Here is a 27125-nt window from a genome sequence, read left to right as displayed (position 1 = left end):
TATCCTGTGTTGTTTCTGGTTTAATGCTGTATCCTTCATCATCTACATCAGGAATGTTCTAAAACAACAACAAAAGTTATTATATTGACAAATGACTAAAAAAAAAGTGTTGTTCTTAAATCAGACCGAATTTTGTATCATTGACAAATTAAAACTTGATTATGAACACTCATGAAAGTCATTGTTCTTCACCATTAATTATTACAGTTACCTCAAGCTATGATCTGTAATTCAGAAGTACTGTGAACAGAATCATTCTGTCAGGAACAGAATACAACAAAACAACCTGAAAATTTGCTATGAAAACTGGCAAGTTTGAACGCATCTGCTTTTACTGGTGCTCTTACCAGAAAGGTCAGAAACCAACAGAAGCATTTCAGCTTTACTATTGAGTGTTAAATAAGCCTACAGTTCTCTCAGCCCCTATTTTCCCAATTTCTACATGTAACTCTTTTCAGTTAAGTTGCTGGAAGCACTGATGGTGCAGGAGCAAAATCCTTCCTAAGTACTAGTCAGTACTTTAATATGTGAATAAAAGCATTCCAGGTTGCACAAGTTGCAATTTCCTCTTCCCTCTTGCAAAGGCAGCAAGCCTGCACTTTTGCTTTAGCAAAGAATATCCACGTTAATTTAAGGGTGTGGATGAAACTTAATAAAAGTGCTCAAAATTAGGTTCCAAAGTTTTCCTTTACACACCTCCAGCACCATCCTGGATTTTCAAAGCTAGTAAGTACCTGAGAACTTCAGACTAGTTCCGTTTTTTGGGTTTTTTTGCAGGCAATTAAATATAAATTGAAGAGAATTATGTTTAAATCATTCAGAATGCTTAGAAAAGAACTTAGTTTCATAAAATAGCTTTGGGGCAGAAAGGAACAAGTCTCTAATATAACAATATAAATTTAAAAAACATGCAAACCCCCACACTCATGTATATTATATATGAAGGGATAAACTTGGATGCACAGATACTCTCCCCATTCTGAACAGAAAAGCCCACTCATGACTTTGGAGGCATAGTTAATCTATGTGAGCAGCCGAGATGCCTCAGTAAGTTTATTATGAAAACCCCACAACTCAAATGCCTTCAAAATGCAGTGATTTCACCAGTTACAAATTCCTTATAAAAATTACAAGATTCATATAAAACAGTGATTTATTCTAGTGTACCAATCAGTTTATTTTACCAGAAAGTAGGTACTGGGAAGCAGTTTGATTAATAGAGGTATGTACAGTGTGGCCAAAATATACCTTGTTGTTGTATGTCACGAGTGACTTACACTGGAGACTTCAAGTGGACTAGCAAGGAACCACTTGACTTCAGCTAACATTTGAGGCCAATTTTAAAGAGATTAACTTTGAATAGCTTTTGAATTACAGAGGAAGATAAACAAAAACATAGTAGTCCCTCTGTTCGTTTTACAGATACTACAAATGGGATGTCTGATATTTTACTAAGAAAGATTTTCCTCTATAAAGCTCTCTAAATCTAGCACTTCTGAATTAAATGGAATGAATTTAAACATAGATCAAATATTTCTGCTAAATACAGTAAGAAATACAATCCTGTATGTGGGATGTAATACCATACCCAATTAAGTAGCACATTAAACTAAGGCCAAAAAATAATCTTTAAGCTCAGATCTTAAAATATGGAACATACAGATGCAATTTCTTGAAATACTTGTAAGATCTGGACTTCACCACTATTTGATTAAAAAAAAAAAACCAAAAACAAAACAACAAACCACCAACAAAAATAACAAGAAGAAGAAGAAAAAGAACTGAACAAAAAAGAAGTAATAAGAGAGGATCACACGGTCCAGTACCTTAGCTCTACTTGCTCAAATCAGGGTTCTTAGCTACGCTTGACCTCAGGTCGACCTTGTTTATATACCAAAATACACTAATGAAACTTGACATCAAAGTAAACAGAACAAAAACATATAGCTAGAGGGTAGGTACATTTTCCTACAATACTACAACTTCTGAATTCTAAGATTATTTTAGTTGTCATACTTGGCAATTTTCAATAGATCAGGATCATTCATGGTTAAGATGAACTGAAAACCAACAAAAATCTTTAAATATACAGCATTTAGTTTTTCTTCCAGCTGGGCCATATATGTAAAGGATATTATTACAGGGCACACACAGCATGAACAAACTAGCTGGCAAATCTGACTTATTTTGATACAGAATTGTGAAAGAACCTAATTTGCAGAAGTTATTTTCACAAGTTATTTTCACTGTTATTTTAATTTACTGAATAATCCCCAGAATCAAGTAAATCCTTAGCAAGCACTAAAATCTTAAAAGTTCTTAAGTATTAAATTTCTTTCTTAATACTTTCATGTAAATTATTTCTGATCTTGAAGAGATATTTGAATCATCTATTCCTCAGGAATGGCACTTTACCATGTAGCTTATATTTATTACTTCAGACAAAAACTCAAATACATACATAACACAGATGGATGCTTTACAGCTTAAGTTCTGAACACAGCAACTGAAAAATCCCTTGCTTCTCTTCCAGCAGGGCTACCTTATCACTTCTTTCTAACACTGTGCAGAAAACTGAATTTGTAATTTCTTTTTCCCATTTTAAAAATTTAAATATACGTAACTTAAAACATCTGACTCTTCACAGTGTATACAGAGTCAGGAATCATCCTCTTTGTGTATCCAGCTTTGTCAGTGACTCAGATTGGTCTTGTACCAATTTATGATCATTCTTAAAACACCTGCTTTAATTAATGAGATTCTGAAGTAAACCAATAGTAGAAAAGGGTGGAAGAGGTATCTGGGATCATAGAATCATTTAGGTTGGAAAAGATCTTTAAGATCATCAAGTCCAACTGTTAACCCAGGACTGCCAAGTTCACCACTAAACCATGTCCCTAAGCACCACATCCACATGTTTTTTAAAAACTTGCAGGGATGGCAATTCCACCACCTCCCTGGGCAGACTGTTCCAGTGCTTGACCACCCTGTCAGTGACAAAATTTGTCCTAATATCCAATCTAAACTTCGTGCAACTTGAGGCCTTTTCTTCTTGTTCTACTGCTTTGTATCTGGGAGAAGAGACTGACCCCCACCTGCCTACAGCCTCCTTTCAAGTAGTTGTAGAGAGCAATGAGGTCCCTGAGCTTTTGCACTTCAGTACAAAGTACTTAATCTACATTTGTACTGACAAATTGTGTCACATACGAGCAAGACGTTACCTCAAAATCTGACTTACAAGTTAAGCAGTAATTTCAAAATACTTTTTTCAATATTTTGAACTGGTAAACAGGTGAATGGTTCTGCTTTCTGAAACATCAGAATTTTATTTACTAATCTAAATTTTGTAACAGTGGTAGAGGACACAGAATTTTTACAGAGACACATTCACAAATTTGATGTTAATGAAGGCGTTTTCATTTACTTGACTAATTCTTACTCCCTTCTCCCCACTCCTACAGTTACAGAACTGTATGTTATGTCATGGCTAGTGTGTTTTTTAAGTATCAGCAGGCACAGCATGCAGAAGAGACCTGATTTGCCTACCATGCTGATCAGAGGAAAAAAACCCCAACCTTACCCCAGCCTTCACATATACCTGTGTAATTTTTGAACTTCAACACAGGAAATAAGATCTTTGCAAACTTAGGGTTTCTGTTGAAAGAAGTAGTTATTAATAGAACAGGGATGACGGTCTGGTCTAGTCCCCTACCCAAACATGTTACTTATACTCTTTGTAGAAGAAAAAAAAAAAAAAAAGCTCAATATGGATGTGAATTGAACTCTGTGGAAGTAACTGGAAAGACAGACTTCTTTGGAAGAAAGTTTCACATTCTCAGAGGTTCTGTTAAGCAACTAAACATACAGGTATAAACCCCACAGGTTTCCCTGTGTTTGTAGATGTAATACAACACATTACAAACTAAGGTATTACATAGTTTTAAATATACATTAAAAATACAGGGTTCATAACTCTGTCTTTGCATTAGTATGTTCTATGAACTTTCTGGGGTGAATAATTTTTTAAAGAAATAAAACATAAGGACATAATAAATAGTGAAGTAGAAGTGGCTATACAAAAAGTGTGAGGACTAAGCATTCTGTTGCCAAAACTCAATTGAGTTTTGGAGAATGCTTTGTCTCAGTTTCCTTTTTTTGTCCCATCTGTCACCCAAAAGCAACAGAAAAAGTCACACCATTACCATGTCATTAGTTCCTCTGGGCTACATACGAGAGAGGAACATGTGGAGCATATTGCAGTCTAGCTACTTCATTTGGCCCTTCCTCAGCGATGTCAGCACTGCTTACAGGCTGGGCATCGGTCAAGAAGCAAAGCAGTTTCACTACACTTCAGCTTGATCTCTCTCCATTTTCGCTTCTCCTGGGATATCTACAGCGGTTATGAGAGCTCCTTATCAAGTTTTCCTCAGGCAGTGCTTCAAGATACAGCACAGCTGAACACCATTTCTTTTTCTGCCAGATGAACTTTCTGCTGTTTTACTGAACTGGACTGACTTCCTGTAACTCAGATGAGGACTGAAGTGAACGCAAAGTAAGCAGTTGAAGCTCATAGTCTGGAACAAGAGAAAAAAGCCTCTCTACTTTTAACATATTTGAGATGTAGATTTGACTGAGGTATATCCTTAGGTTAAGACAGAAGTATTACATATTATCAGTCTCCTCTGCTTAGGGTGCCTATTAACCCAAAAGACATGAAAGAAGAGAGTAGCCAGTCAGTTTCTTCCATTGCCAGAGATGCAGGAAGGAAGAAAGAAAACAGATATTCAAAGTTCCCCTGTCTTGTGCTGTAACTACAAAGCCTCATACCCTGTTATCAATGGCAGCTGTTCAAAATATGCCAGAACTAAACATTCAAAATGCAAATAAAGAAAACCATTTGAATTTCACTAAATATAAGGTTACTCTTGTCTTCCACTAATTAGAATTCGGTGGTTCCAAATTCAATCAGTCCCCAGCAATATATATTCTACACAACTGCAATTATGCTACACTGATATGTAAAGAGGTTAATGGCAAGTTTTGGATGCCTCAATACCTTTGTTTGCATTCTGGTTTCCAATGAAAAAAAAGTTTCAGCATTATGTTCCATGTATCTGTGGCTCAATTCTTAATTACTTTTGAACTTACTGGACAATTTCAAATGGATCTGACAGAAAGAACAGAGGACTCAAAGATAATTACATTACTACAGTCTTCATGAAAATAGGCAGTCAAGTAGAAGACCTGCAAGTATCCCAACCAGTGGAAGGGTTGCAATCCAGATTCAGATCTTGCTGGATGCAAGTGGAACCTTGTAAATGCCTCCCCAAAATGAAAGTTTTTACTACAGCTTTTATCTTCCTATAGACCAGCCCTAGAGACATGACAAACCCATGGGAAACAAGACAACTAGTTCTGCCTTTAAAAAAACTTTCTAGGTAATAAGCATATACAGAGCCAGGTTTTAGTTGCTATCTCTTTCTAGTGCACACACAGTTAGCTTTCTACGTTTCTTAATTATCAAGGCTTTGCTTAATGAAAGTTACATGCATAGCTTGTCATATAGTAACACATACTGTCATCTATATTTAAACAGAGACTGCTTACTGAAGTGGCCAATCTTTTTAATAAATACCAGTTCTCAGTTCACAGCTGCCTTCCTACTCACGAGCACATAAAAACCTCTTATAGCAGTTATAAAAAAATATTGATAGGAATTAACAATTTGTTCAACTGCATTACATTTTCCAATACGTACAATCTGGCAGTTAGGAAAAGAATGAGCAAAAGCAGATGGCTTCCCACAGATAAATTTGAGAACTTCCATTTTGGTACAAAAGACATTTTTTAGGACTATCTCACTGTTTTGTTTTCTGGAAACCCAGAGAACAAGTTTGAATACACTGCATTTTACATTTTGGACTAGTGAGAAGCCTTAATGGTATTGGCTACACACCGTATGTCCAAAGATCCACAATACCATGTAGAACCAGTAAGTATTGAAGTCAATTCTTACTGGATCCTTAACTTCTAAAATTTCAATACAGTTACCTCAGTGTTTACAGTTATAAATAATTGCAAAATGGTTAACTCTTACATTCCTTTCACACAATTAAAATTATTGACAAACAAATAAAAACCATCTTTTAAAAAAAGATTATGTTAATAATATAAAAGCCAGACAAATTTTCTGTGAGTGACCAAAGCTGACCAAAATCATAATTGGAACACCTTAAATAAGTTGGATTTTCTGAGGGCTGGTCCTTAGTATTTTCTAGCAATCAGACACAAATGATAATTGCTTTCAAAAACACTTTTTTGACAACTATGATTTTCCAAGTTCAATTTCTTGAAATGTGTAATTTATTGCAAAAATCCATACAAATGAAATCCTCATAAAGATAACAGTACAGATAGCTCTAACTTTTTAGATCAAGTTTCAAAAATTAAACAGAAAGGAAATCGTAAAAGTAAATGACAAGAAAAATGAAAAACATTTGAAATGGGACCTTCCAGAAAAGGACATAAAAGCACTCTGGGGTGCTTGTTTGCAAGGGGTGAAATGAATCTCATCTATGCTATGCTGCATTATTTTTCATGAGAATGGTAGCTTCTGCTATTAAAGCATTCCACCATTCAGAATAATACTGTTGCTTGTAAAAGGCAAGAATAAATGGCAGACCAAGTTTTAAGTTCCAAATGCAGTCATAACATGTTGGCCATAAAAAACCCAAACCAGAATGCAACAAAAGTATCAGTTTTGCTGTTAGACACTATGAAAGTTAAGGGTTTTTTTAAACCAAATATATATTTCATATAGACAGAACAATTAACTTCAATGATCATATGGCATGCTTCATGCAGCCAGAAAGAATGTCAAACACATTTAGAGTTGATTTTTTGAACTAATTATTTCTTAAAAATGTAGAGACCAAAATAAACACAGAAGAAAATAAACATTGCAAGTCAAACCCAGTTGTGGTTCACTCCAGTGACTCAACCTGAACTGTCAAAAGATATTATTTCCATGAAAAGCCTGATAATCATGGGGATAATTCTAAAGTTACTTTACTTTAAATGTACCCTATAGAAGAAATTTCTCTAAATCAAGATGACTTTGCACAGGATATAATAACTGTCTTGATGTTCCATTATGTGGCAAAAGTTACTTTTCCTTATTCAGAAGAATGGTTCCGACAGATTTTTCAAACCAAGTTTCTCAAAAGAATTTTTAATATTAGGTACTAGAAATCCCAGATATTAAATGCAAAGAAGAAATTCCACAAAATAGGTGAATGTGGAAACTTACATTGTTTAATATAATTAGCTTATAAATAAATGAACTGAAAACCAAATCAGTCTACAGAAAATAATTTAAATTATTCTATAAATTATTCCCTACTATAGCTGTGGGGAGCTGCAATCTCTGTTACATATAATTCAAGACAACATACGTGTTTAAATAAAAAAGCTCAATTAAGGAAATAAAAAAGCATTAACATAGCAATTTAATTTGCAACTGTCACTTATTTGAATTTAATAAATAAAATTGTAGGACATATCACAGATCAAACTGATGAAAAACAGGCCATTAATAAAGTGCATCTAGAAAAACTGCATTTAAAGTTATATTTTAATAAGTATATTAGAATAATTTCTCAAAGGAAACAGTAGTAAGCAGAGGAATATAATGACACAAAGTTGGGTCTCTTCAATAAACTGAATGTTTTTCTTACTGAGAATCTATTAGGCAAGCAATTTAAACTATATAACTTGAAAAGTAAAGTAGCAAATACCCGCAGTAAAAACACCTTGTTTAGAACCTAAAAATATTAGGAAATATAAATGCAGTACTGACACATATTTGTATATACCGCTAAAGATTATGTACTGAGCAAAATTAATACTTCAAGTGTTATCAAAATATTAACTCCTCTATCAGATAAACAATCCATTGCAGGGACTGTATATGTTAAGTTTCATCAGACTGTAGCGCTTGACAATATCAGCATATGCATGTTTTGGAAATAAATCTACTTACAACTGAGTCTGCATCCGGACACTCCCTGTTAAAAAACCCAAAGAGAATATACAATTATAAAATGCACAAATTATTTTATTCATACAGTTCTGGTACTTCCTTAAATATTTTCAATTAATTTGAAACATTGCATTTGACCCTTTTGCTTCTCAGACTCTGTTGAAATTTTCACTGTAATCCACATTTAACTGAATGAGATTTAAATAAAAGCTGAAAGTTTATGCTCAAAACACCACAGAAGAAAACCTCAAAAGAAGCTCTGAAAAAGCAAACTCACATACAATGAAAAATTAATAATAAAAAAAATAATCAAGGGAAGCCAGGAGTACCATGCTGTATTCTGCATGAATATCCTTTAAGAGTCAGGTCTCTGTGGTTGATGCGCACAATAAGTAGAGGTCACCAAACCTAATGAAACAGTCCACATGCAATTGCAAAACATTTCGGACAATAACCAGCTCCCCAAGAAATTAAGACTATTCTTAGAGGTATTCAGAGCTTCCCTCTTTTGGAATTTCACTCTTAGTTTGTGTTTGTCAAGCACAGTTACAGTCAAAGACTAGAAACTAGATGTCAGAAAAAATAATGGAGCACCCTCTTAATAAGCAGTTAAAAAAAAAAAAAAGGTGTCAGCAGAAGGGCAGTGATTGTAAGCACATTATTCATAAGTGTTATATTTTTCTGCTATAACCTCAATTGAAGCAGTAGTATTTTAAAAAATTAATGACACCAATTATTTTTGACGTCTGCAGAAGCAGAAGCAACCACATTTACAGACTGAGGGAATACTTGAGTAGCATACAAGTCCTCTCCAATTTTCACCCTGAGAAATAAAGCGGCAAGTGCCAGTGTAACTGAACAACAGTGTTTTTATATAATCAAATTGAACATCCTAAACATGCATTTACAGAAAAGAAGAGGAAAAACCGTCAAATTTATTGCAATCTAAATCATCTTCTCTGAAAGGCTAAACAGGTTAAAAGTAAAAACTACAACGTCTTTAAAAACAGATACAAAAACTTGCTAACATGAAAGCATTAATATGAAACACAGTACGCTCTTTTAAAGAATTGACAGTGAGATGAAGGATCCCACCTCCTCTTAAAGGCCTCAAACAAAAGAAAACGCATGTGACCTTCCTCATTGACTTAACGTCTTTACCTCCCTCTGCTGGCTAAGCTGAATTCATAGCAATAGAAACTGCTATTGTAACAGCTATTTTACAGCAAGACTTCTCTCAAAAGATATAACAAACAGATTTCCTGAGATGGTTTTAAAAAGTGTCTGTATGTGAACAGGACAGCTTGTTAAGAACTGTGAAAGATGTGAGGCAAACCACAGCGAAGTCAGCCTAAAATGAGGATTTTCAAAACTAGCGAGCCGATAGATCTTAAAAAGTAAGGGCAGATCTAGTATCATTCAGAGGAGCACCAACAGCACTTTCCAAGATCTGCTCACCAGACACAAAGGAAAACTCAATAGTTTGCAAATGCTGGTGAATTGGAAAATGAGGACATCAGGTTTTGGAAAGATGTGCTTTTACGTCACTAGATGCATGATCTTCTTTCAAGATTAAAGAACTAGGCCATACTTCTAGTATAAGGTAACATTTCAGCAAATGGGGATTCTATAAAGGAATTTAAAGACTGTAGATAGAAACCAGAGCAACCAAATCATGCAAAGCAGTGGTTAGGAAAAAGAAGGGAAATTCTTGACTAACTTGTATAGCAATATATAGTAGAACACACTGTGTATGGTATCTCACTGTGTAAAACCACTACTAGACACAACATCCAGCTTAGGTGTCAACACTTTAAAAACAGTACTGATGAAATGAAAAGCAAGCAAACCTTAGGAGTTTTTCTAGATGTGGAAAGCTTTTCCTACAAAAACTAAACAAAATTACAGCCTAATTTAACAAGAGATTAAGAAAGGACTTGACATCTATGTGCAGCAACATTTCTGATGATACAGAGTTTTATCATTACAGCCTATAACAGGATCATCAGCTAAAGATTAAATCACACAAAATTTAACTAGTAATAATTTTTTTTAAAAGAAATCATAAATAACTATTGGAGTATTTCACTTAAGCACATAATGAATTCTCTGGTTTTTTATGTGTGATGTTCTAGTTTATTTAGAAGTCATGGATTATTGCGAAAATCTCTGTAAAAGACTATGTCATGTGTTAGACAGGAAGTCAATATCATGCTGTCATACTGCTTTCTGACATCAGAATCTATGTATTTTTGTATTGTGTGTAAACATAATAACAAGTATAAAAAAAATAAACCAAATTTCAGTCCAGCTTGTTGAAAATAAGGCAAATCCTGCTCCCATTTCGGAGTAGCTGAGCTGATTTATATTTTCTGATGACATCATCGTGCTATGAAAAACAAAATTATTTCTAGACAGAGACACTGATATTACCTTTCATCATTAAATAAAATATCTTTGGGAAGAAGCACCTTTCAGGAAAGGTATTCAGATCTACAACAGGTAAACATTTCTACAAGGTAGAAAGTATTTCACATAGCATAGAAGCCAGTTTTCAGCCCTCAGTGCCAAAGGACATTTTCTTTCTCTTACAGGTCAAAGAAAAAACATGATCTCTAAGCAAGGACACACTGAGTCATACACCTAGGAAGAGTTAATTTGGAGCTTCCAGGTCTTTACTGGCTCCAGAAAGCTACTATTAAGAGCCCTAAATCTTTGATGGGGCCAGATTATGTTTCATCATCTGTCAAAGAATGGATGGAAGGAGATGCCTGGTTTGCAAGGAGGCTTATAACACACATGACATGAGATTAGCTTGCATAATAACCCAAGTGATGGCAAAATAATTATCTTGTTGGACAAGAAAAGCTGACAGCTACAGAATTCAATCATACAACAGTACTCAATACTATCAAAATCACTACTTTGTAAGGCATAAAATGCAAATGATTGAACATATTTTTTGCTGCTATTTGATACTGCAACAGTTTTGCAATCACAAAAAATGTAGTAAACAAACTCCAGAGAGAATGGATTACTTTCAAAAAGGGCATTAAAGCTGTTTAAAACATGAGTATCATAAAATATTTTAAATATTTTAATTATTTTAAGCTAAACCTCATCAGAAAAAATAATTCTTTGTAAAAAAAATAGTATTCTCTGATTATTAGTGGCCAAAATCACATGATATACAACACTTCTGTCACCATTTACTCCAGCTTCATAAAGTACAGAAGAGAAGTTGGGGGAAAACTAAGTCACAGAAAGAACAGAAATATAGAGGAATGGATTAAAACCCCAACAGCTTCAAGCACTAAAGGCATCATGACAGATATGAAAAAGCATGGTTTAGGAGTATATCACTATTAAAGCTAAACACCAAAAGAAAAACACGTATAAGGCACTTTGTATAAGCAAATAATTAGCAACTGCAGTTCTTAGGCCATTAGTTTTTCAGAATTATATTAAAAGCTAAGGCTGCTAAAATATTTTTAAAAAGTAACTTTAAAAAGTATGTTTGCAGATGTTGCCTTTGAGAATATTTCTATATTGTTAAGTTTGTCAAATTGTAAGCTATTTTCTTCTAAAACAAATACTTCTACTGAGAAAACACATCTAGAAATTACAAAGAAAACATATTGTAATATAGTGACCATTAATAATATGCAGACTTTAACCTATCCATCTAAGAACTTTTATTCAAACTCACTTTCTGGAGAGTTTTAACTCTTGAGAGACAGAGCACAGGCAATCAGTATGGCAAAGGGCACAGCTGGGACATCAGAGTTAAAATGATGGTCTTTAAAATGAGTGTGCACATGATATAGTACTGAAAAAACACTAAAAGATTTTTTTTGTCCTCAATACTGTACACAGAAGTTTTTCTAATAAAAGAATAACTGGAGCTTCAATTCTGCAAACACAGACATCCAGTACTTTTTCCATGTACAGAGGTCCTATTTCATTAGCAGCACACATGAGAATCACATTATCTACAATGTTCAAATGTAAAACAAGGGAGAACTATGCATCAATGCACAGGAAAGAATGAAACATGAGTAGACTACTATGTTACTTCCTTAAAATCCTTAAGTTATAAAAATGTTCAATAGCTGTGTTTTCATACTCATGCCTTTTGTTAAGCATCAGCTAATGTATATCCCCATACTTTCACTAGTTTTCATACAAGACAAGGCTTCAAGATGGAAAATATACTTACACAGATTCAGCATCTTTTTCTTTTTTCATGATTCCTGATAAACCAAAAGGCTTTCTTTTCCGTGGTTTTACTCCTATGGAATAAAAACTTTTCACTTAAAAATCAAGGAGATAAGCATGTATTGAGCCATGTCAAACTTAAGTGCATACCAATGCATACATTTTAAATGCTGCGGCAAGTGATACAAAAATCTAACAGTGGAGATAAGTATGGAGCCAACCTAGGGGAACATTATTCCCATTTGTTGTTAAGTAACAGGCAAATCAAAAAATTAAACTAAAATATGGTTCAACACATTAATAACATAAGTCCTTATAAAACTGACTTGCATTGTACTTCCAACTCTCCAAGCTGGGTATGCAGGCTATCACTTTTTAAAAAAAAAAAAAAAATGGGTGTACTGCCAGTTTTCAGAAAAGGGACTCGGCTCACAGAAACTCAGTGGCAGCTATTGCTCCTGCCAGTTCTGAATAGCCAATGCGCTTGGATCAGAAACTGAACCCTGCCTCCCTCAGATACTGCAGTTCAACACCCTGTTGCTATTTCCCTGCATGTTCCCAGTAGCTGCAAGCCCCTGTCTTTCCTAAGAATTAGGATCTTGGTTCTGTAAAAAGCCAGAGAATCTGTTCTGGCTTCCCAGCTGATGCTGAGCTCATGATTTCCCAGTGCTGTAGCCAGCTCTAAGGCTGGCTCTCACTGAGTCTGGAGCCATGCCTCCCCTCTGTTGTTTCTTTCCTGTTTTTAGCACCAGATACACGTAGCTATAATACAGAAAAAAAGTTTGCTTGCTTTCATACCTGTTTAATGTACTAAAATTAAAGCACATTTAAATATTCTACCAGACTTGCTGCAATATTTGCTTTGCTCCCCAATTTTTGCTGAAGCAAAGTAGATTGCCAAGTGCAAACATCATATCCAACTAGTCTACAATTTGTTTTGACACATGATACTACTGACAGCATGCTTTTGAGCAAAATGGTGGAAATAATTTGGTATCCAAAATGTAACAACTGACAATTCAAGAACATCATCAAAAAATCCCAAGTCATTATATTCCCCTTAAATACATTACACAGCACATAAAGAATCTCTCTACTCTTAGAAATTTTTAAGGCTAAATAACTCAAAACTTCTCAAATCAGGTAGCTGAAAACTCAGCCACATCTTATATTTAAATGGAGACAGAATTTGCTCCAAAATTATTTTTAAATGCTAGTCTGGGCTTTATTTACTTTGGTGCTTTATGCAGCCCAAAACAATGACAGATGGAGTATGAGAGTAGTTTCTGAATATGGATCGTCTCTGCTTCAGTCAAAAAAGATTTTAAGTCTCTGCTGCAATGTTGGCAACTTAAAAGTTGTCATCTGCTATAGTTATACTGTCAGCTCCTCTGTCCCAAAAGTAAATACATAGCTTATGCAAATAAAGCAGTTCTTAACTGCTTAAAACAATCCCCTAAGCAAAATAAGCTATGACAACAAAGAAAGGCTTTGCAACCATAACACTGCAATAAACTTGGTATAACTAACATGGTAACAATGGAAAGAGCCTGGGCCATGTTTTGACACTTGCAAATTGTTACAACACAGTCATAAATGAACCATATCCAAACCTCTGCAAAGGCAGGATCTTAGCCAAAGTGTATTTATAAGAAACATTAACATTCTCCAACCTTCGTGCATTAGGCTTATAAAGTATCATAGGTCTTATTGTTTCTTAAAGGAAAACTGCTTTTTACTCCACTGGAGTACTTTAAAGTATAACAGATTCACACAGTGACTATACCCCCCCTCCACAGTTTCAGGTCCTTATCTGCAGCATTCTTATGTAAATAACTATGCCACAACAACTCACCTTCAACTGCACTGGATGTGTTACATTCTTCAAATTCAATAGAGCCTTAAAAAAATTACAGTGAATATAAACATTAGGTCAAATTTAATCTGAGATACTTTAACAATTATTACTATTTCCTGAAAATACTAGATAATCTAATTATAAATTTAGGTGGAAACTGAAAAGCACAATTACCCTGACAACGGTCAAACAGACTGCAAAATCATACGTATGCAGCAAATAATTAAAAATTTTCACTCTTTCACAGTGGAAAATTAAAATGCTAGTGCACACTGTCCAAACAAAATTAAATTGCCTATGTTATTACAACCACATGAAGCATCTCTAATTGGTGTCCTCATTCAAAACTGCTTCTATGATATAGTATTAGTGTAAAATTTTCAATTTCTCTTTAATAACAAGAGTTATACATAGAAAAATTGAAAAGGAAAAAAGCACTGCTATAGGCCTAATTTTGAGGTTCACACTTCTGCTAACTTGTATCGTTAATTCTTCTGTTTCCTCTTCATAGCAAATTAAAAGTCAAAAGAGGCATGCAGCATCCTAAATATAGCAATAAAGATTAAATAAATTCATTATTATAGCTTTTGATTTCAGCTGACAGGAAGTAACAGTAAATTGTCCTTGCAAAGTGAAGTCCTAACCCTCACTCCTTCAGCCTGGCCAGGTCTAGAATTTATTTAATCCCAATGTAAGCCATTTTACAGAGCAAATGCGCAGAAAAAAGTGATCTTCTTAGGACCCTGTTCAGGGAACGGCAGAATCACACCAGCACTTGTGCAAGTGCAAAGGAAACAGAGTAAATGCAGGCAGGTTTCATTACTTTCAACCCATACTAAGAATGAGCCCTTTGACCCATTTGAAACAGTAGCTTGTAAGTGTATCCACAGAAGAAAACCCAAAATTTTAGCATACTAGCACTGTGACATAGGGGTTATTGCTTACCCTTCTGTAACTATTTTGAGGGCATGCACACAAGTTTATATATAGGCACATTAGAGATAAAATGGAGGGGAAAAAATCCCATTCTCAATTCTTCACCCAAAGGCAGCCAACATTGTCCCCTGCCTCCACACTTGTGCAGCTACTTCAAGTGAAGAGTTTAAAATCTTGAAAATTTCAATTAAAACCAACTGGAAATTAAGTGATTGTGAAAACCTCAAACAGAAACTACTTTCATTGCTGCCCCAAAACACACTTGCTAGTAACTGCTCTGATTTATTTATCTTTAGTTATGATTATTCGTGAGTATCCACTATAAAATCAAGAGCTGTGCAATTTTCAGGGTGTTTTCACATAAAATATAAGCTGTACTTGAAAGTGTTTTCCAGGATTTTCACTTGCATTCTTCTCAAAATGAGCATGTGATACTCTTTGCTTAAAATAAACAGTTGATATAAACAAATCTCAGATACAAAAAACTGTAAGACTACAAGCTTCAGTTTGACTTTAAATTGTACGCCATAGCAGTTCAATGTGATGCAATTGGAGATGCCACAATGAAAGTAAAAAAATAACGTTGCTGTAAACTAGCATTGTAAGTTATACAACTGGGATTAATTTGTATTTGATTCATGCAGTTAAGTACCTCAAACAGTTCTGTTTGTAATATAATCCCCAGTATATATATTTAACTCTTGCAGTGCAAGATTGTGTTCAGCTCTGTACAAAAGCTACATTTTGATAGCATTTCTCAAAACTGCAAATGAAAAAAATTATGCTTATGTCAAACAAATAGAAAGACAATTGAGAAACTGATGATGTAACTCAATGCTCACCAATGTTAAACAGCCTGAATTATTTTAAACGTATTAGATGAAATCTACCAGGTGTTTTCTTTGAAATTTTGCAGACTTCTAATGAATTAAAAAAAAAAAAAAAGGTATGCTCAAAGTAATGACTTTTATTTCATGTTATTAAGAATGAGTCTGCAAAATTTTCCCTGCCAGTCAAAAAAGATCTGTGTTGTAAAACTACCAGCAGGATGAGAATCTGGGACTAGAATCCATTACTGTCCCACTTACCATAATGTAATTGTTTGGCCTTCAGATGAAGCTCTTGAGAGCAGAATATCAAAAGACCAATCTCAAATGGCAGTCTTAGACTGCCCTTTAAATTTTTATTTTTAAATAATATCAGTTGCATGTCCAATTATTCAATATAGTAAGATGAAATATAAATTCCTAACAGCTCTATCTGTTGTAAATACTAAGTATCGTAAATACATGGGTATTTTAAGCTGGTGTCCCAATCCCTTCTCCTTTGCTCTCCATTAAACTCACAGTAAACCAAAGTCAGCGTGCTCCAAAAATCAGCAAATTTGGGTATCTCACAAAACAAAAAACAGCAAAAAAGTCCAGAAAAATTATTTAGACAACTGTAAATGCCTACATCCTTACAACGTTTTCATCGACATTTTACTTTAGGAATTTAACCTCTCCTGTAGAGAATATATTGAGCAGCAAATTCAGAAAAATGCCATAAAACATAGAAGCTGAAGAACAAAGACATTACTTCTTCAGCATTACACTTCAGACTATATATTTCTCATCACTTTGCTAAGGATCCAACTACTTCTGTTTCTTGCTTCTACACATATTCTCATTTGGTCAGGGAAAAAAAATCCCAAAGCCAAAGCAACCACAAACACATATCCCCAAAACAAAAACAGAAGGGAAAAAAATTGTAATCAACAGAGACTTAAACTTTTTTAGAGAAAAACAATACTTAAGCTTTTTCAGACTACCCTCTTTTTCTTTATCCTTTCCAGCTACTAAGACTGATCCCCAGACTTTCAAGACTTTTACACTAATGATTGAAATAAATATTCAAGGTTCATATAAAACTCATCCTTATTTCAGATCAGTATCTTTAATTTCACTTCTAACATCAACAGAAAGCAAAGATTTTCTTTAACAACATATCCAAGTTCCTGTATTTTATCCATTACACTTGCATAACAATAGTCTTTGAAGGTGGGTTTTTTTTACAGCTTGCTAACTTTTTATTTGAAGAGACAAACATTCATCCTTAGTACAGAAAGGCATAGATAGGAAGATCAGATTAGTATTTTTAATTAATTTAACTAAAGCTCATTTAATCTCCCAAAAATTCACTTCACTCTTGCAACATTCTTTTTTCATAGGGAAGAGTATAAAACAGGACCAGAAAAAAATCTCAGTTACTGAAGTATTGCCCAAGATAGTAATGAGATGGAAGCTGTGCAAAAAATTTCAGTAAGCAGGTCCCACCTTTCACTAAGGCCTGTGAAGTTAACTTGGAAATTTTAAATATTCTTAATGACACCTATCAGCTTATTTTATGCTTCACCAAAGTGGGCAGAGTTATCATAGGAGTCCCTTACTCCCACATGTGCCCTCTTTCCTTCCCCTGCATCTACCACCTGCTTTACCGCAGGAAAGATGAATAGCGATCATGAAACCAGCATTTTGTTACAACAAATTGTGTGCATCGGTTACAATTTGAAAGCATCTTTTGATCCTAACTTACTTCTCCCAGTTAACTCAAATTTCTATAGCGCTTTTCATCCTCTGGAATCTCAGAAGTTCATGTTGCCAGAGGCTGTCCCTAATGAATCTTCAAACATTAAAAAATTAAGTTCAGCATGTTCCTCCAATGCCCAAAGATGTTTGCTGGTTTTGTAAAACTTGTACTTAACTCACCCCCCACCAATATAAAACATGTTGCATTATTTGCTTGCAGCAAAGGCAAATTCATACATTTTGCCCTTTTGAGCAGAGAAGAGTGAAATTTGTAGCTGTTTTTTATTTTCCTAGAGTTTTGTTTTGTAACTTCAGATCTCCCAACAGATCTGCTTCCTATATGCCTGCTGTAAAGAGTACCATGTTTTGCCTGGGGAGTAGTATTTTTAAATCAAAGTAACATTACAGAAATAGACATTTTCTGTAGCACTCTATGGTGAACCAGTTTAGAAAATGGGATAGTTGTGATGAGCTTTTGGTAGCCCACATAACAGCTAGAGTCTTCTGTGGGCAGATGTCTTCGTGCCCAAAGAGGTAATAATACTATAGCCCAGCCAAAAGTGTGTACTGTGACCACATTGCCTCCTTCTAGAACCAGCTGCAGTCTCTGAGCCAGGCACAAGGCCTCAGGTGCACATATTGCTATGGGAGCACAGCATCAACAAGGAATTCTGATGCTTTCTGTAAGAAGTTCCCTTGCATTGTCCACTGTACTTATGCATATGAAAACAAAAGAATCTGCACTATCCCTGAAAAAAACACTCAAAAAGCATTCTTCTCTGAACCACTACAACATCTATCTTTCTGATTCCTGATTCTTTCATCATCCGATGGTATAGTCAAAAGCTCGCAGTGGGCTGGCATGAATGGAGAATGCCAGACAGGTAAAATCTACAGTTGCAAGTCAAAGCATGCAAACTCATGTGCTGATATCACAATAATTTTTGTAACAACTACACAAACATTTGAAGGTGAATGCCCTACCTCTTCTTTATGAGGCAGAAACGTTTTCTTGATGGACTTGTGCCCAGTGATTAAAGTATGGACAAAGCCTTAACACCAACAAGGATTTCAGCTCAAAATCTGAGAGTTTATAATGGCCCAAATTTCTGAAGCAAGCACACAGATTCACCATCTGTTGCAATATGCCAAGAAAGAAGAGTGGTTGTTTCACATTTAGGAAGTATTGCTGATATTGGGGACTGAAGTAATTCCCCAAAGCAGGCTCTACAGTCCTGCCACATGATAGCCCAAAGCACCTAAGACCATCTACATGTTGCCATACTGCAATGAGGACAGTAACATTGATGATGATATTCTGTAGCACTACAGTCAGAGCACTGAAGTTTACTTTTTTCTTTTCTTCATGACAAGAAAACAATGTGAATTGAGGAGGAAGCCTATTCTCAAGCATTCATATGAACACAAAATTAAAGCAAATACTAGAACTAAAGCAGCACTGTAAAAATAAAAAATACATTTTAAGACATTTATCGATGTAAGTAAAAAGTTATAGCTGAGATCTAGTCCAGCCCTTGCAAAAGTCTCTGAATTACTGTTTTGTTGGGTTAAGGATGGATTGTTTCAGACTCAAGATAACTTTTTTACAGTCTGGTCAGCCTGTAGTTACATTGAACCATACAACGGTAACTGTGGTTTAAGCATTTCAAATGCCTGTACATAGACTTGAAAGTATCTGTTATTGTTCACACACGGAACGGAAAAAAAAATACAGTACGTAAATGAAGAGTAGCCTTTATAACAGGAAAAGATACGAGTATCTAGTGGGATTTCAGTCACTTAAGGATCCCTAGCTGTCAGGTTGCTAATGAGAATTTAGTATTCTACAAAGTGAGCAGGCGTCAAAAATCAGCAAGCTCCTTTACTTGTATGTAAACATTCCCACCAAGCGCCATCCTAAAGCATTTTCCAAGGCAAGCTGCTGCAGCTCACAGCATTCTACCAGCTGGGACAGATACAGACATGAAAAAAGGGCAATTGGATGAGGGTTTTACATGCACATGGAAACAGACAGCTGCTATTTGACAAGAGACTGAAGCAAATAAATCAGCAGTGGGTCAGTTCTCAGGCTCCTGAAAATGAGGAAGCTTTGGTTTGCTAGAACAGAAAAGGCAAAAGGCAATTTTCCAAATGAAATATTTTATTTCAATTAATTTAATAACTTAAAATAAGTAACACTGGCATAAATTAAGCACCAGTGAGTCTGCAGCTCAGGATGCATCTCCTAGACTGTTTGGAAAATACATGTACTGTTTTTCTTGTTACAAAAGGCATGTAAGTATGTGGGCTTTCATGACACTATGAGGCAAAGTGGATGGCTAGCAATAAGGAGATACTGATGTTATTCAAAGATGAAAGAAGAAGATGTAATTACACTGTAAATTATATTACAGTATCTACTACATATTTAGCTCCCATCTATGGGAACAGTATTTTCAGAGTATACATGAGGCAACTACAGAAGAGAGTTTATAAATAACCTTACACCTGCTACTTGATCTATCTACAAGTGACACTAATTATCTTGAAGACAGCTAAATTTGTTGTCAACTGCCTTGAAAAGAGCTACAAAACCTATCGCTGCAAAACCCTACAGACGGGTTTTCTAACCTATCTGTATACTTATTACACAAAACCTCTGTGAGGCAGACACTCGGAGAATGTTTTGCTAAGGTCAAAACAATAACATAATTTGCACTTTCCTCAACAAAGTCATAAAAAAAGTTATACTGTTTGGATTCTTAAACAAACAAGGCAAATATAAAAGCCAACTACTATTACTAGGAAGGAAAACATAATATTATGTCATACCCTGAAAAAGAGCCCCCAGTAAGTATATCAATGAACTGGAAAATCCTGTGGAGCTAAAAAGGTAAACAAATCAAGAAGTCACAAATCAACTAAAAACTGCGTTACATTTGCATCTGCTTTTGGAAACTGTCTCCTTTCTAGTTTAAGGGCATATGCATGACTGAAAGAAACATCATCCCACCTAAGCATGTATTTTTACTCACGATGTTTAATTGTTAATAACCAGAAACTCTCACACTCAAAAAACCCCTATCTGCCCTTCCTCCCATCCTGAGGAATCAGTTCATGCATGCACACATATAAACATTAACATATCTGTTTCAAGCAAAAGCTTTTAAGAAAACTCTGTAAATCTGTACTTGTAGTTACAAATGTGATAACAAACCATATTCTTGTATTTGATAAAAACAGAACTTTGTCTCTAAGTGTAAATCATGCATGAAAGGAGGACAATTTTTTTTAAACTACATATGCTTCACATGCTGCTTCAAATGGCAAAGCTTTGCGTGCCTGGCTCAGTGCCAGTTGACAGCTCAGCTGGATATCAATGCACATTCTGCCCCCCCTTGCAGCGTGTCACTTCTGAATTGTTTCCGCAGTATAAAGTTTATTCAACCTCTCTCTCAAATTCAGTGGACCGACCATCATTCTGCTATTTAATCATAGCAGAACAGGTTATTTTTCTGACAGCACTAAAGCCAGACAGCAATTCCTAACGAACAGCTTGATACAAGTGGAATTTCGACTGTTTTAGCCTCAATTAATTCTGCTGTTAAAACAAATGACTGCTTTTAGTGTTTAGATGTCAAGCTGCATCACAAAGGTCAATTATGTATGTACACAAACACATAAGCAATCTTTTTCTTGCTATCATCTGATACTGTGACATGTTTATAAAAAAATTCAAGCTTTCAAATTTAGAAGCCAGGAAGCCAAAATGTATTTTCTCAACATTACTGTTTCTAACACTAACTTGTCATTTTTGTTGCCGGTCAAAAAAAAAAAAAAAAAAAAAAGAGTGATTTTTACAAAAGATAAAGATAATTTTATTTTTCCCCTGAAAAGGACTTATTCTAAATTTGAAAAAAGAAGAAACAGACCCAAATTCAAGCATAGCTTATTTGCAGGAATGCAGACTAAAGATGAATGGCTATTACTGTCTTTGAGGTAAAAATATATTTGTGATATATTTACCATGCTAGTACCAGACTACTGCAAGTAAACATTAGTTTGTGGATTTCAGTCAGCTCAACTTTGCCAAAAAGAGGTTAAGGGACAGAAAATACAACTGGCCTGTTAACTGGCCAGTCTAAGGGAAAATATTTCAATAAGACTGGTAAAATGGTATCCTTTACTCTGATTCTACAAATACACAGTTCCACCACAATAACCACTGAATTTCTGACTACTCTTGACCTCATCCTCAGGATCATATATCAGCATAGCTGATATATAGCCCCTAGAGATGCTTAAGACTTGACTGAATCCTCTTTTTAAAAACAAATTCATGTTGAATAAAGAAAACTATAGCATGGTGATAGTACTCCTTTCGAAAAAGAAAAGATAGGGGTGACAGTGGCAGCATAAATAACTACAATTATCAGTAGCAACATATGTAGCACTTCCAAAGCAAGTATTTTTTTAGATAAAAAAATTAACATACAAGGAGAGCATCTACTAAATAAGCAATCAGTTCTAACACTAATTCTGTTACTAGGCTTCTAGTTCTGCACTCAGTTCACTGGATCAAAGGAAACATTATTCATCTCATGCTCTTCTGACACAAGCTGTATAAATGCTTGCAAGCACACTGCTCTCAAGGAGAAGTATTTCCATGTGGCTTACAGAGCAAAAACAAAGCAGAAAAGGATCATAATCTGAGTAGCTTTAAAATAATTATTATCAATTAAGATGTTTATCAGCAGCAAGTAGAAATATTTTTTTTTCTCCTGTAAATGAAAAAAGTGCCAAACATCATCTGTTACAAATTAAGTATTTTTAGTGCTCAGGTAACACAAGGATTTTTAACAAGAGACATTATACACATACCCAAGACAACATTTCAAGTAGAGATCTAACTAGCCTGCAATACCTGAATATGACAACAGCACTGGAAATTTCAGCCACAGTTTATGAAAGCATGAGGTGTGTGAGCCGCAAAATTAAAGTCAGCTAAGAGACCAATCTGCAGAACGTTATGTTCCCTGTGTCCCATCCTCCACATCACTCCCAGTCCCTTTTCTCTTCCATTTCTATTCTTCTTCTGCTTTATATTTGGAACTAGATTATCTTTAAGGTCACTTAGAACTAAACCCATTCTATAATTCTATACTTAAGCTTCACTCCGTATTTCCTTTCTGGCTGCATAAACAACAGGGTGTGACATGTGGCTGGGTTTGAAGTATCCACAGTCTTAAGTCGGTGGCTAACACACACACATACACACACAACTGTCTGCCAACTCTCCAGGTGAGTAACTTACACCATTACAACTGCCCTTCCCTTACAGGGCATGACTAGTTTGGGTCCTTCTTCTCTCCTCAACTCATCACTTTTATAAAGTCTTTGAAACCTCTACTCTTCTGTCAGATTGGGTTGAAAGTAGTGAAGTCTTGCGACAGGGTGCCTGTGGGAAAATCCTGCAAAGCAGCAGAACTGCATAAGCCTAGTGTATAAATATAAGCATCTGCAAAAAATGCCTCTGCCTGACTGCATGCTGCGTGATTCACCTGCTGAAAACAGACCATGCAAGTACAGTGATGAAAGAAATTCAGAGAAACGTTCCAGTAGTTTTCTTCTTAAAGTCAGCTAAAATTTTGGAACACTAGACATTGTAAATATGTTAAATTATAGCCCTCATCTTTTAAAGACCACTTGAAAGAATCATGTCTTTGTAACAGTCATACATTGCCCCTGTAAATGAAGAGGGGAATGGTTTCTTACTGATGTTCTGAACTTAAACATATGAAATCACCAGAAGTTAAGATGTTTAATGGGACCTGTTTCTTCAAAAGAAGAGGAAAATACATTTTATAATACCCAGAATTTTTCAGACAGAAAAAAATCTTTTTTCAATTAAGGCAAAATCCTCTCCATGGCAGCATCTTCCTGCTTTGTAGTGCTTTGAAAGTGTTTACTTGTACAAAGATTAATTTTGTAGGGAAAGGAAGAAAAGTATACATGCTTAACCACCTCCACCCCAACTGTAAAATGGGAAGTATCAGTTTCCATACATGTGCCATCAATAAGCAAAGAGAGTGAGGGTGAAATTCTTCCTGGTTTGCTTTTTCTGCTTTGTGGGGGAAGAAAGTTGAAACTACGGGCACAACAAGACATGTTACTAAGGACTACCCTAAAATCTTTCCCCATGTTTATGCCCAAAGAGCTACTTGGAGCCCAAGACAGTATAGGTTTGACCTTGAAATGTACCTCAGCATTTAAAGACACAAAATACGCATACTATTATCCAATATTATCCATAGTAGTATCCAACTTGGTGGTTGCAAAGAGGACAAATCCATGTAACAAGACCCCAGTTTTCCACTCCTGTCTGTTCTTCCTGAACCGGGCTATCAAAAATGACACAGAATTACATAGCCTTTTAAAGCACTGTATCAGCTATGACAGTAAAACAGAGAGGGACTCTCTGAAACTCAATTTCCAAGGCTTAGGAAGAAGTTTAATGACAGTTACAGCATTTCTTATACTGTTTTTCTGGTATTGCTTTCCCCTGAAAAAAAGCAACCAACAGAGAAAATTCTTCAAAACAAATTAGTTACAAAATTATACAAAGAATTTAAATTACAGACACTATTAGTAAAAGATAGGAATTTGGAATTTTATTGCTGTGGTTAAAACTGGGCTTGGGTCTGTGCAGCTAGCTCAATTAGCTACTGCTTAGACATTTTCCTTTTTCCTACCCTCATACTATTCAGGCAACAGGTCAGGGGGTACCCTACTGTACCCTACATTACCAAAATGCAGACGAATCAATATACATCATTTAAAATGGAATTACTGACACTGAAGGTCACCCAGGTGATCTATAACAGTTAAGACCACAATAAAAAGATAATGAAGACAAAGCAGAAAAGATCCTGCACTTCCGGAGAACCACCATGGACACAAAAGGTCAAATACAAGTCAAGTGGGAATTCATTTTTAAACGCCTGAATAAATATTTGTGTTCAAGAAAGAGTATGACATACAAATGTAGTTGACCAGGCAGTCAATTCAATGCAGATGTTGTCCAATAGTAGTTTGTCCTGGTATAATGTACTATTATGTTGCAGTATTATCATCAATGAAATTCTGAGTTAATTAGAAGCAGAAACCTGTGCAACACAACTTAGTGACTACTAATACTAGATAGACTATTATATGCAAGGTTTTGGATTTATTTAAATTTTATTAGAAAGGTAGACTATTAGACAAGATAGATGGTTTTAAGTTTGTTTTTAAGTCCAACTTTACCCTCCTGTGTTTGCTTCCTTAGTTTAAAACCACATTTTTCCTCAAAAAGCTTGTGTTAAAAGTCAAGCCACTGTTCTTCTCTAACATTGCAGTCTACTATGAATGAACTACATGCATATATGTTTACAAACAGGTTTCCAAATCTTTCCAGATTTAAGGAAATATAATTTCTTGTAAGCTTTATCTTCTGATAGAAAAAAAACGAACCCCAAACCCAGAGAAAAGAATACAATTCTTCCTTCTGATTTTGATAAATATGCTTCATGTGAAAATCTTGTGTTTGAAAAGGCCATTTAGTTAACGGCCTAGTTAATCCTGTCCAAAGAACGTTTCCGATCTTAAAAAAAACCAAACAAAACCAGCCTCCAACAAACAAAGTAAAAACCCCAAACCTTTCCCTGAAAATTCATCCTATGTCAGGTTACGTTACTTTATGTAACTGAAGTAGAGGTCTTATTTTCTTTATTAGCATAAAACACATCTCAGGATGTTATTTCTATTTTCAGGTGCATAAAAGCTCATAGCACCTATCCTGCATGCTACTGCATCTTCTGACAACTATCACCTAATAATATCTTCTTCCTACTTAAGTTACTGAAATGGACATTGCTTTACTCCCACAGCCCTGAGAAATTATTTGCCTCAGGCTGCAACTGTTTTTGTTTGTAGCAAGAAAATTCAAGAAGACCCAACAGTACTTCATCTTACTGTGTGTCCAAGATCATTCAAAACGCAGCTTTTGCCCTGTTGTATCTACACACATTGTCCAAGGTATTTTCATCAATGCTACTAGTCTTCCCCTTGCATTAAGAGACTTTCTGAAGAAAACTTGTACATTTATAACTCTCCAGACCATTAAAAATAAATACATCACAATCTAAAACAGGTTTGCAACGTAGGTATATATGATTATTAAAAATCTATGCTGGCAGATGAGACTTCCTTAAGTCCACATCAGTTTTGGGACATTTGTTGGTTATGAAGGGATGCAATTTTTGCAGGTAAAATAAAATAGATATCTAGGACAGGAATTAAGCCACATTTGATGGTCCAGCTCTTGAGCTTGCAGCTCCTTATCAAAACCAGATCTCTACAGCACAGAACCCTTAAATACTTTTTTACCTGCCTCAAGCCCAGCTTCTCATAAAAATCCTTGAAGATATCCACACTTAATTTCTTCCATTAACTTCTGAAGTACAGCAATGGTCTGCCTTCCTTTACAAACAATACTTTTCTGAACTGCTTGGATACTGTCAGTGTTGATAAATTAAACTCATTCCTCAGTCAGCCTTCTGTGTGGAATTACGCATGGGCACAGGCCTTCAGAAATCGTGACACTTCAGGCTATTTATGCACCTAATTACAAGTGTTGGAAATACTAAAATATTCACAATATTTACAGAAAATACAAAGAAAAATAATTTATAGGAACATAAAATAAATACTTGCTTTGTTACACTTCTCTGTGTAAAAGAAGCTCAAATGTCATGCAGAGCTGTTTAAAACTTAGTATTAACCATTTTCAGCATTTATTTCCATCTGTTTGGTTGCTGTTTAGTGTCCTAGAAAAGCATTTTCATAAAAGTTATAAATATATTTTGTTATCAAACAAACCCATGGAAAAAATAAATGCCATACCCAGCACTTTTTCAAATCTTTCTCTCAAAGCAGAATTCATTATTGAAGGACATAAAAAGCAAGTAGCTTCAATCAAAGAAAGCTTCAATACACCATAGCCTCTCAGTGTCTGGGAAAGGATTAGTTTCTAAAAATTCTTAGCAGCAATACAATTACAGTTATTCTTAACCCTTTTTTTTCCCTACTTTACCCTGTTGTACATTTCTTCATTATATAGAAAACATGTAGTTTAACACAACACACTAACTGAACAGGAATGTGCACTTGCAGAAGGAACTTGCAGCAGGAAGACCATGACATAGTCGCCATCACAGAAACATGGGGGGAAACTCGCATGACTGGAGTGCTGCAAGGGATGGCTACAGACTCTTCAGAAGGGACAGGCAAGGAAGGAGAGGCGGTGGGGTAGCTCCGTATGTCAGGGACTGTTTCCACTGCTTGGAGCTGAGTGATGGGACAGTAGGGTTCAATGTTTGTGGGTAAGGATCAGGGATCCACCCAGCCAGACAGGCAGCTGAAACATTCTGCAAGCAGCTGGGAGAAGTCTCCCGATCACTAGCCC

The 27125-nt window shown here is 35.3% G+C and overlaps 1 protein-coding gene across 4 annotated transcripts in view; it reads right to left on the bottom strand.

Moving 5' to 3' along the window:
- FCHO2 (FCH and mu domain containing endocytic adaptor 2) overlaps positions 1-27125 on the bottom strand; it is a 99707-nt gene that overhangs the window by 31802 nt on the left and 40780 nt on the right. For all 4 annotated transcript variants that reach the window (XM_055790448.1, XM_055790449.1, XM_055790450.1 and 1 more), the window contains exons 9-12: positions 14115-14159; positions 12261-12333; positions 8042-8066; positions 4-58 (exon numbers count right to left, since the gene is read on the bottom strand). In XM_055790448.1, coding sequence (XP_055646423.1) covers positions 4-58; positions 8042-8066; positions 12261-12333; positions 14115-14159 — 198 coding nt within the window. The remainder of the gene's footprint in view (positions 1-3; positions 59-8041; positions 8067-12260; positions 12334-14114; positions 14160-27125) is intronic.

The sequence above is a fragment of the Falco peregrinus genome, chromosome Z (assembly GCF_023634155.1).
Source record: "Falco peregrinus isolate bFalPer1 chromosome Z, bFalPer1.pri, whole genome shotgun sequence".
Classification (NCBI taxonomy): domain Eukaryota; kingdom Metazoa; phylum Chordata; class Aves; order Falconiformes; family Falconidae; genus Falco; species Falco peregrinus.
This window is presented reverse-complemented; position numbering and strand designations above follow the sequence as displayed.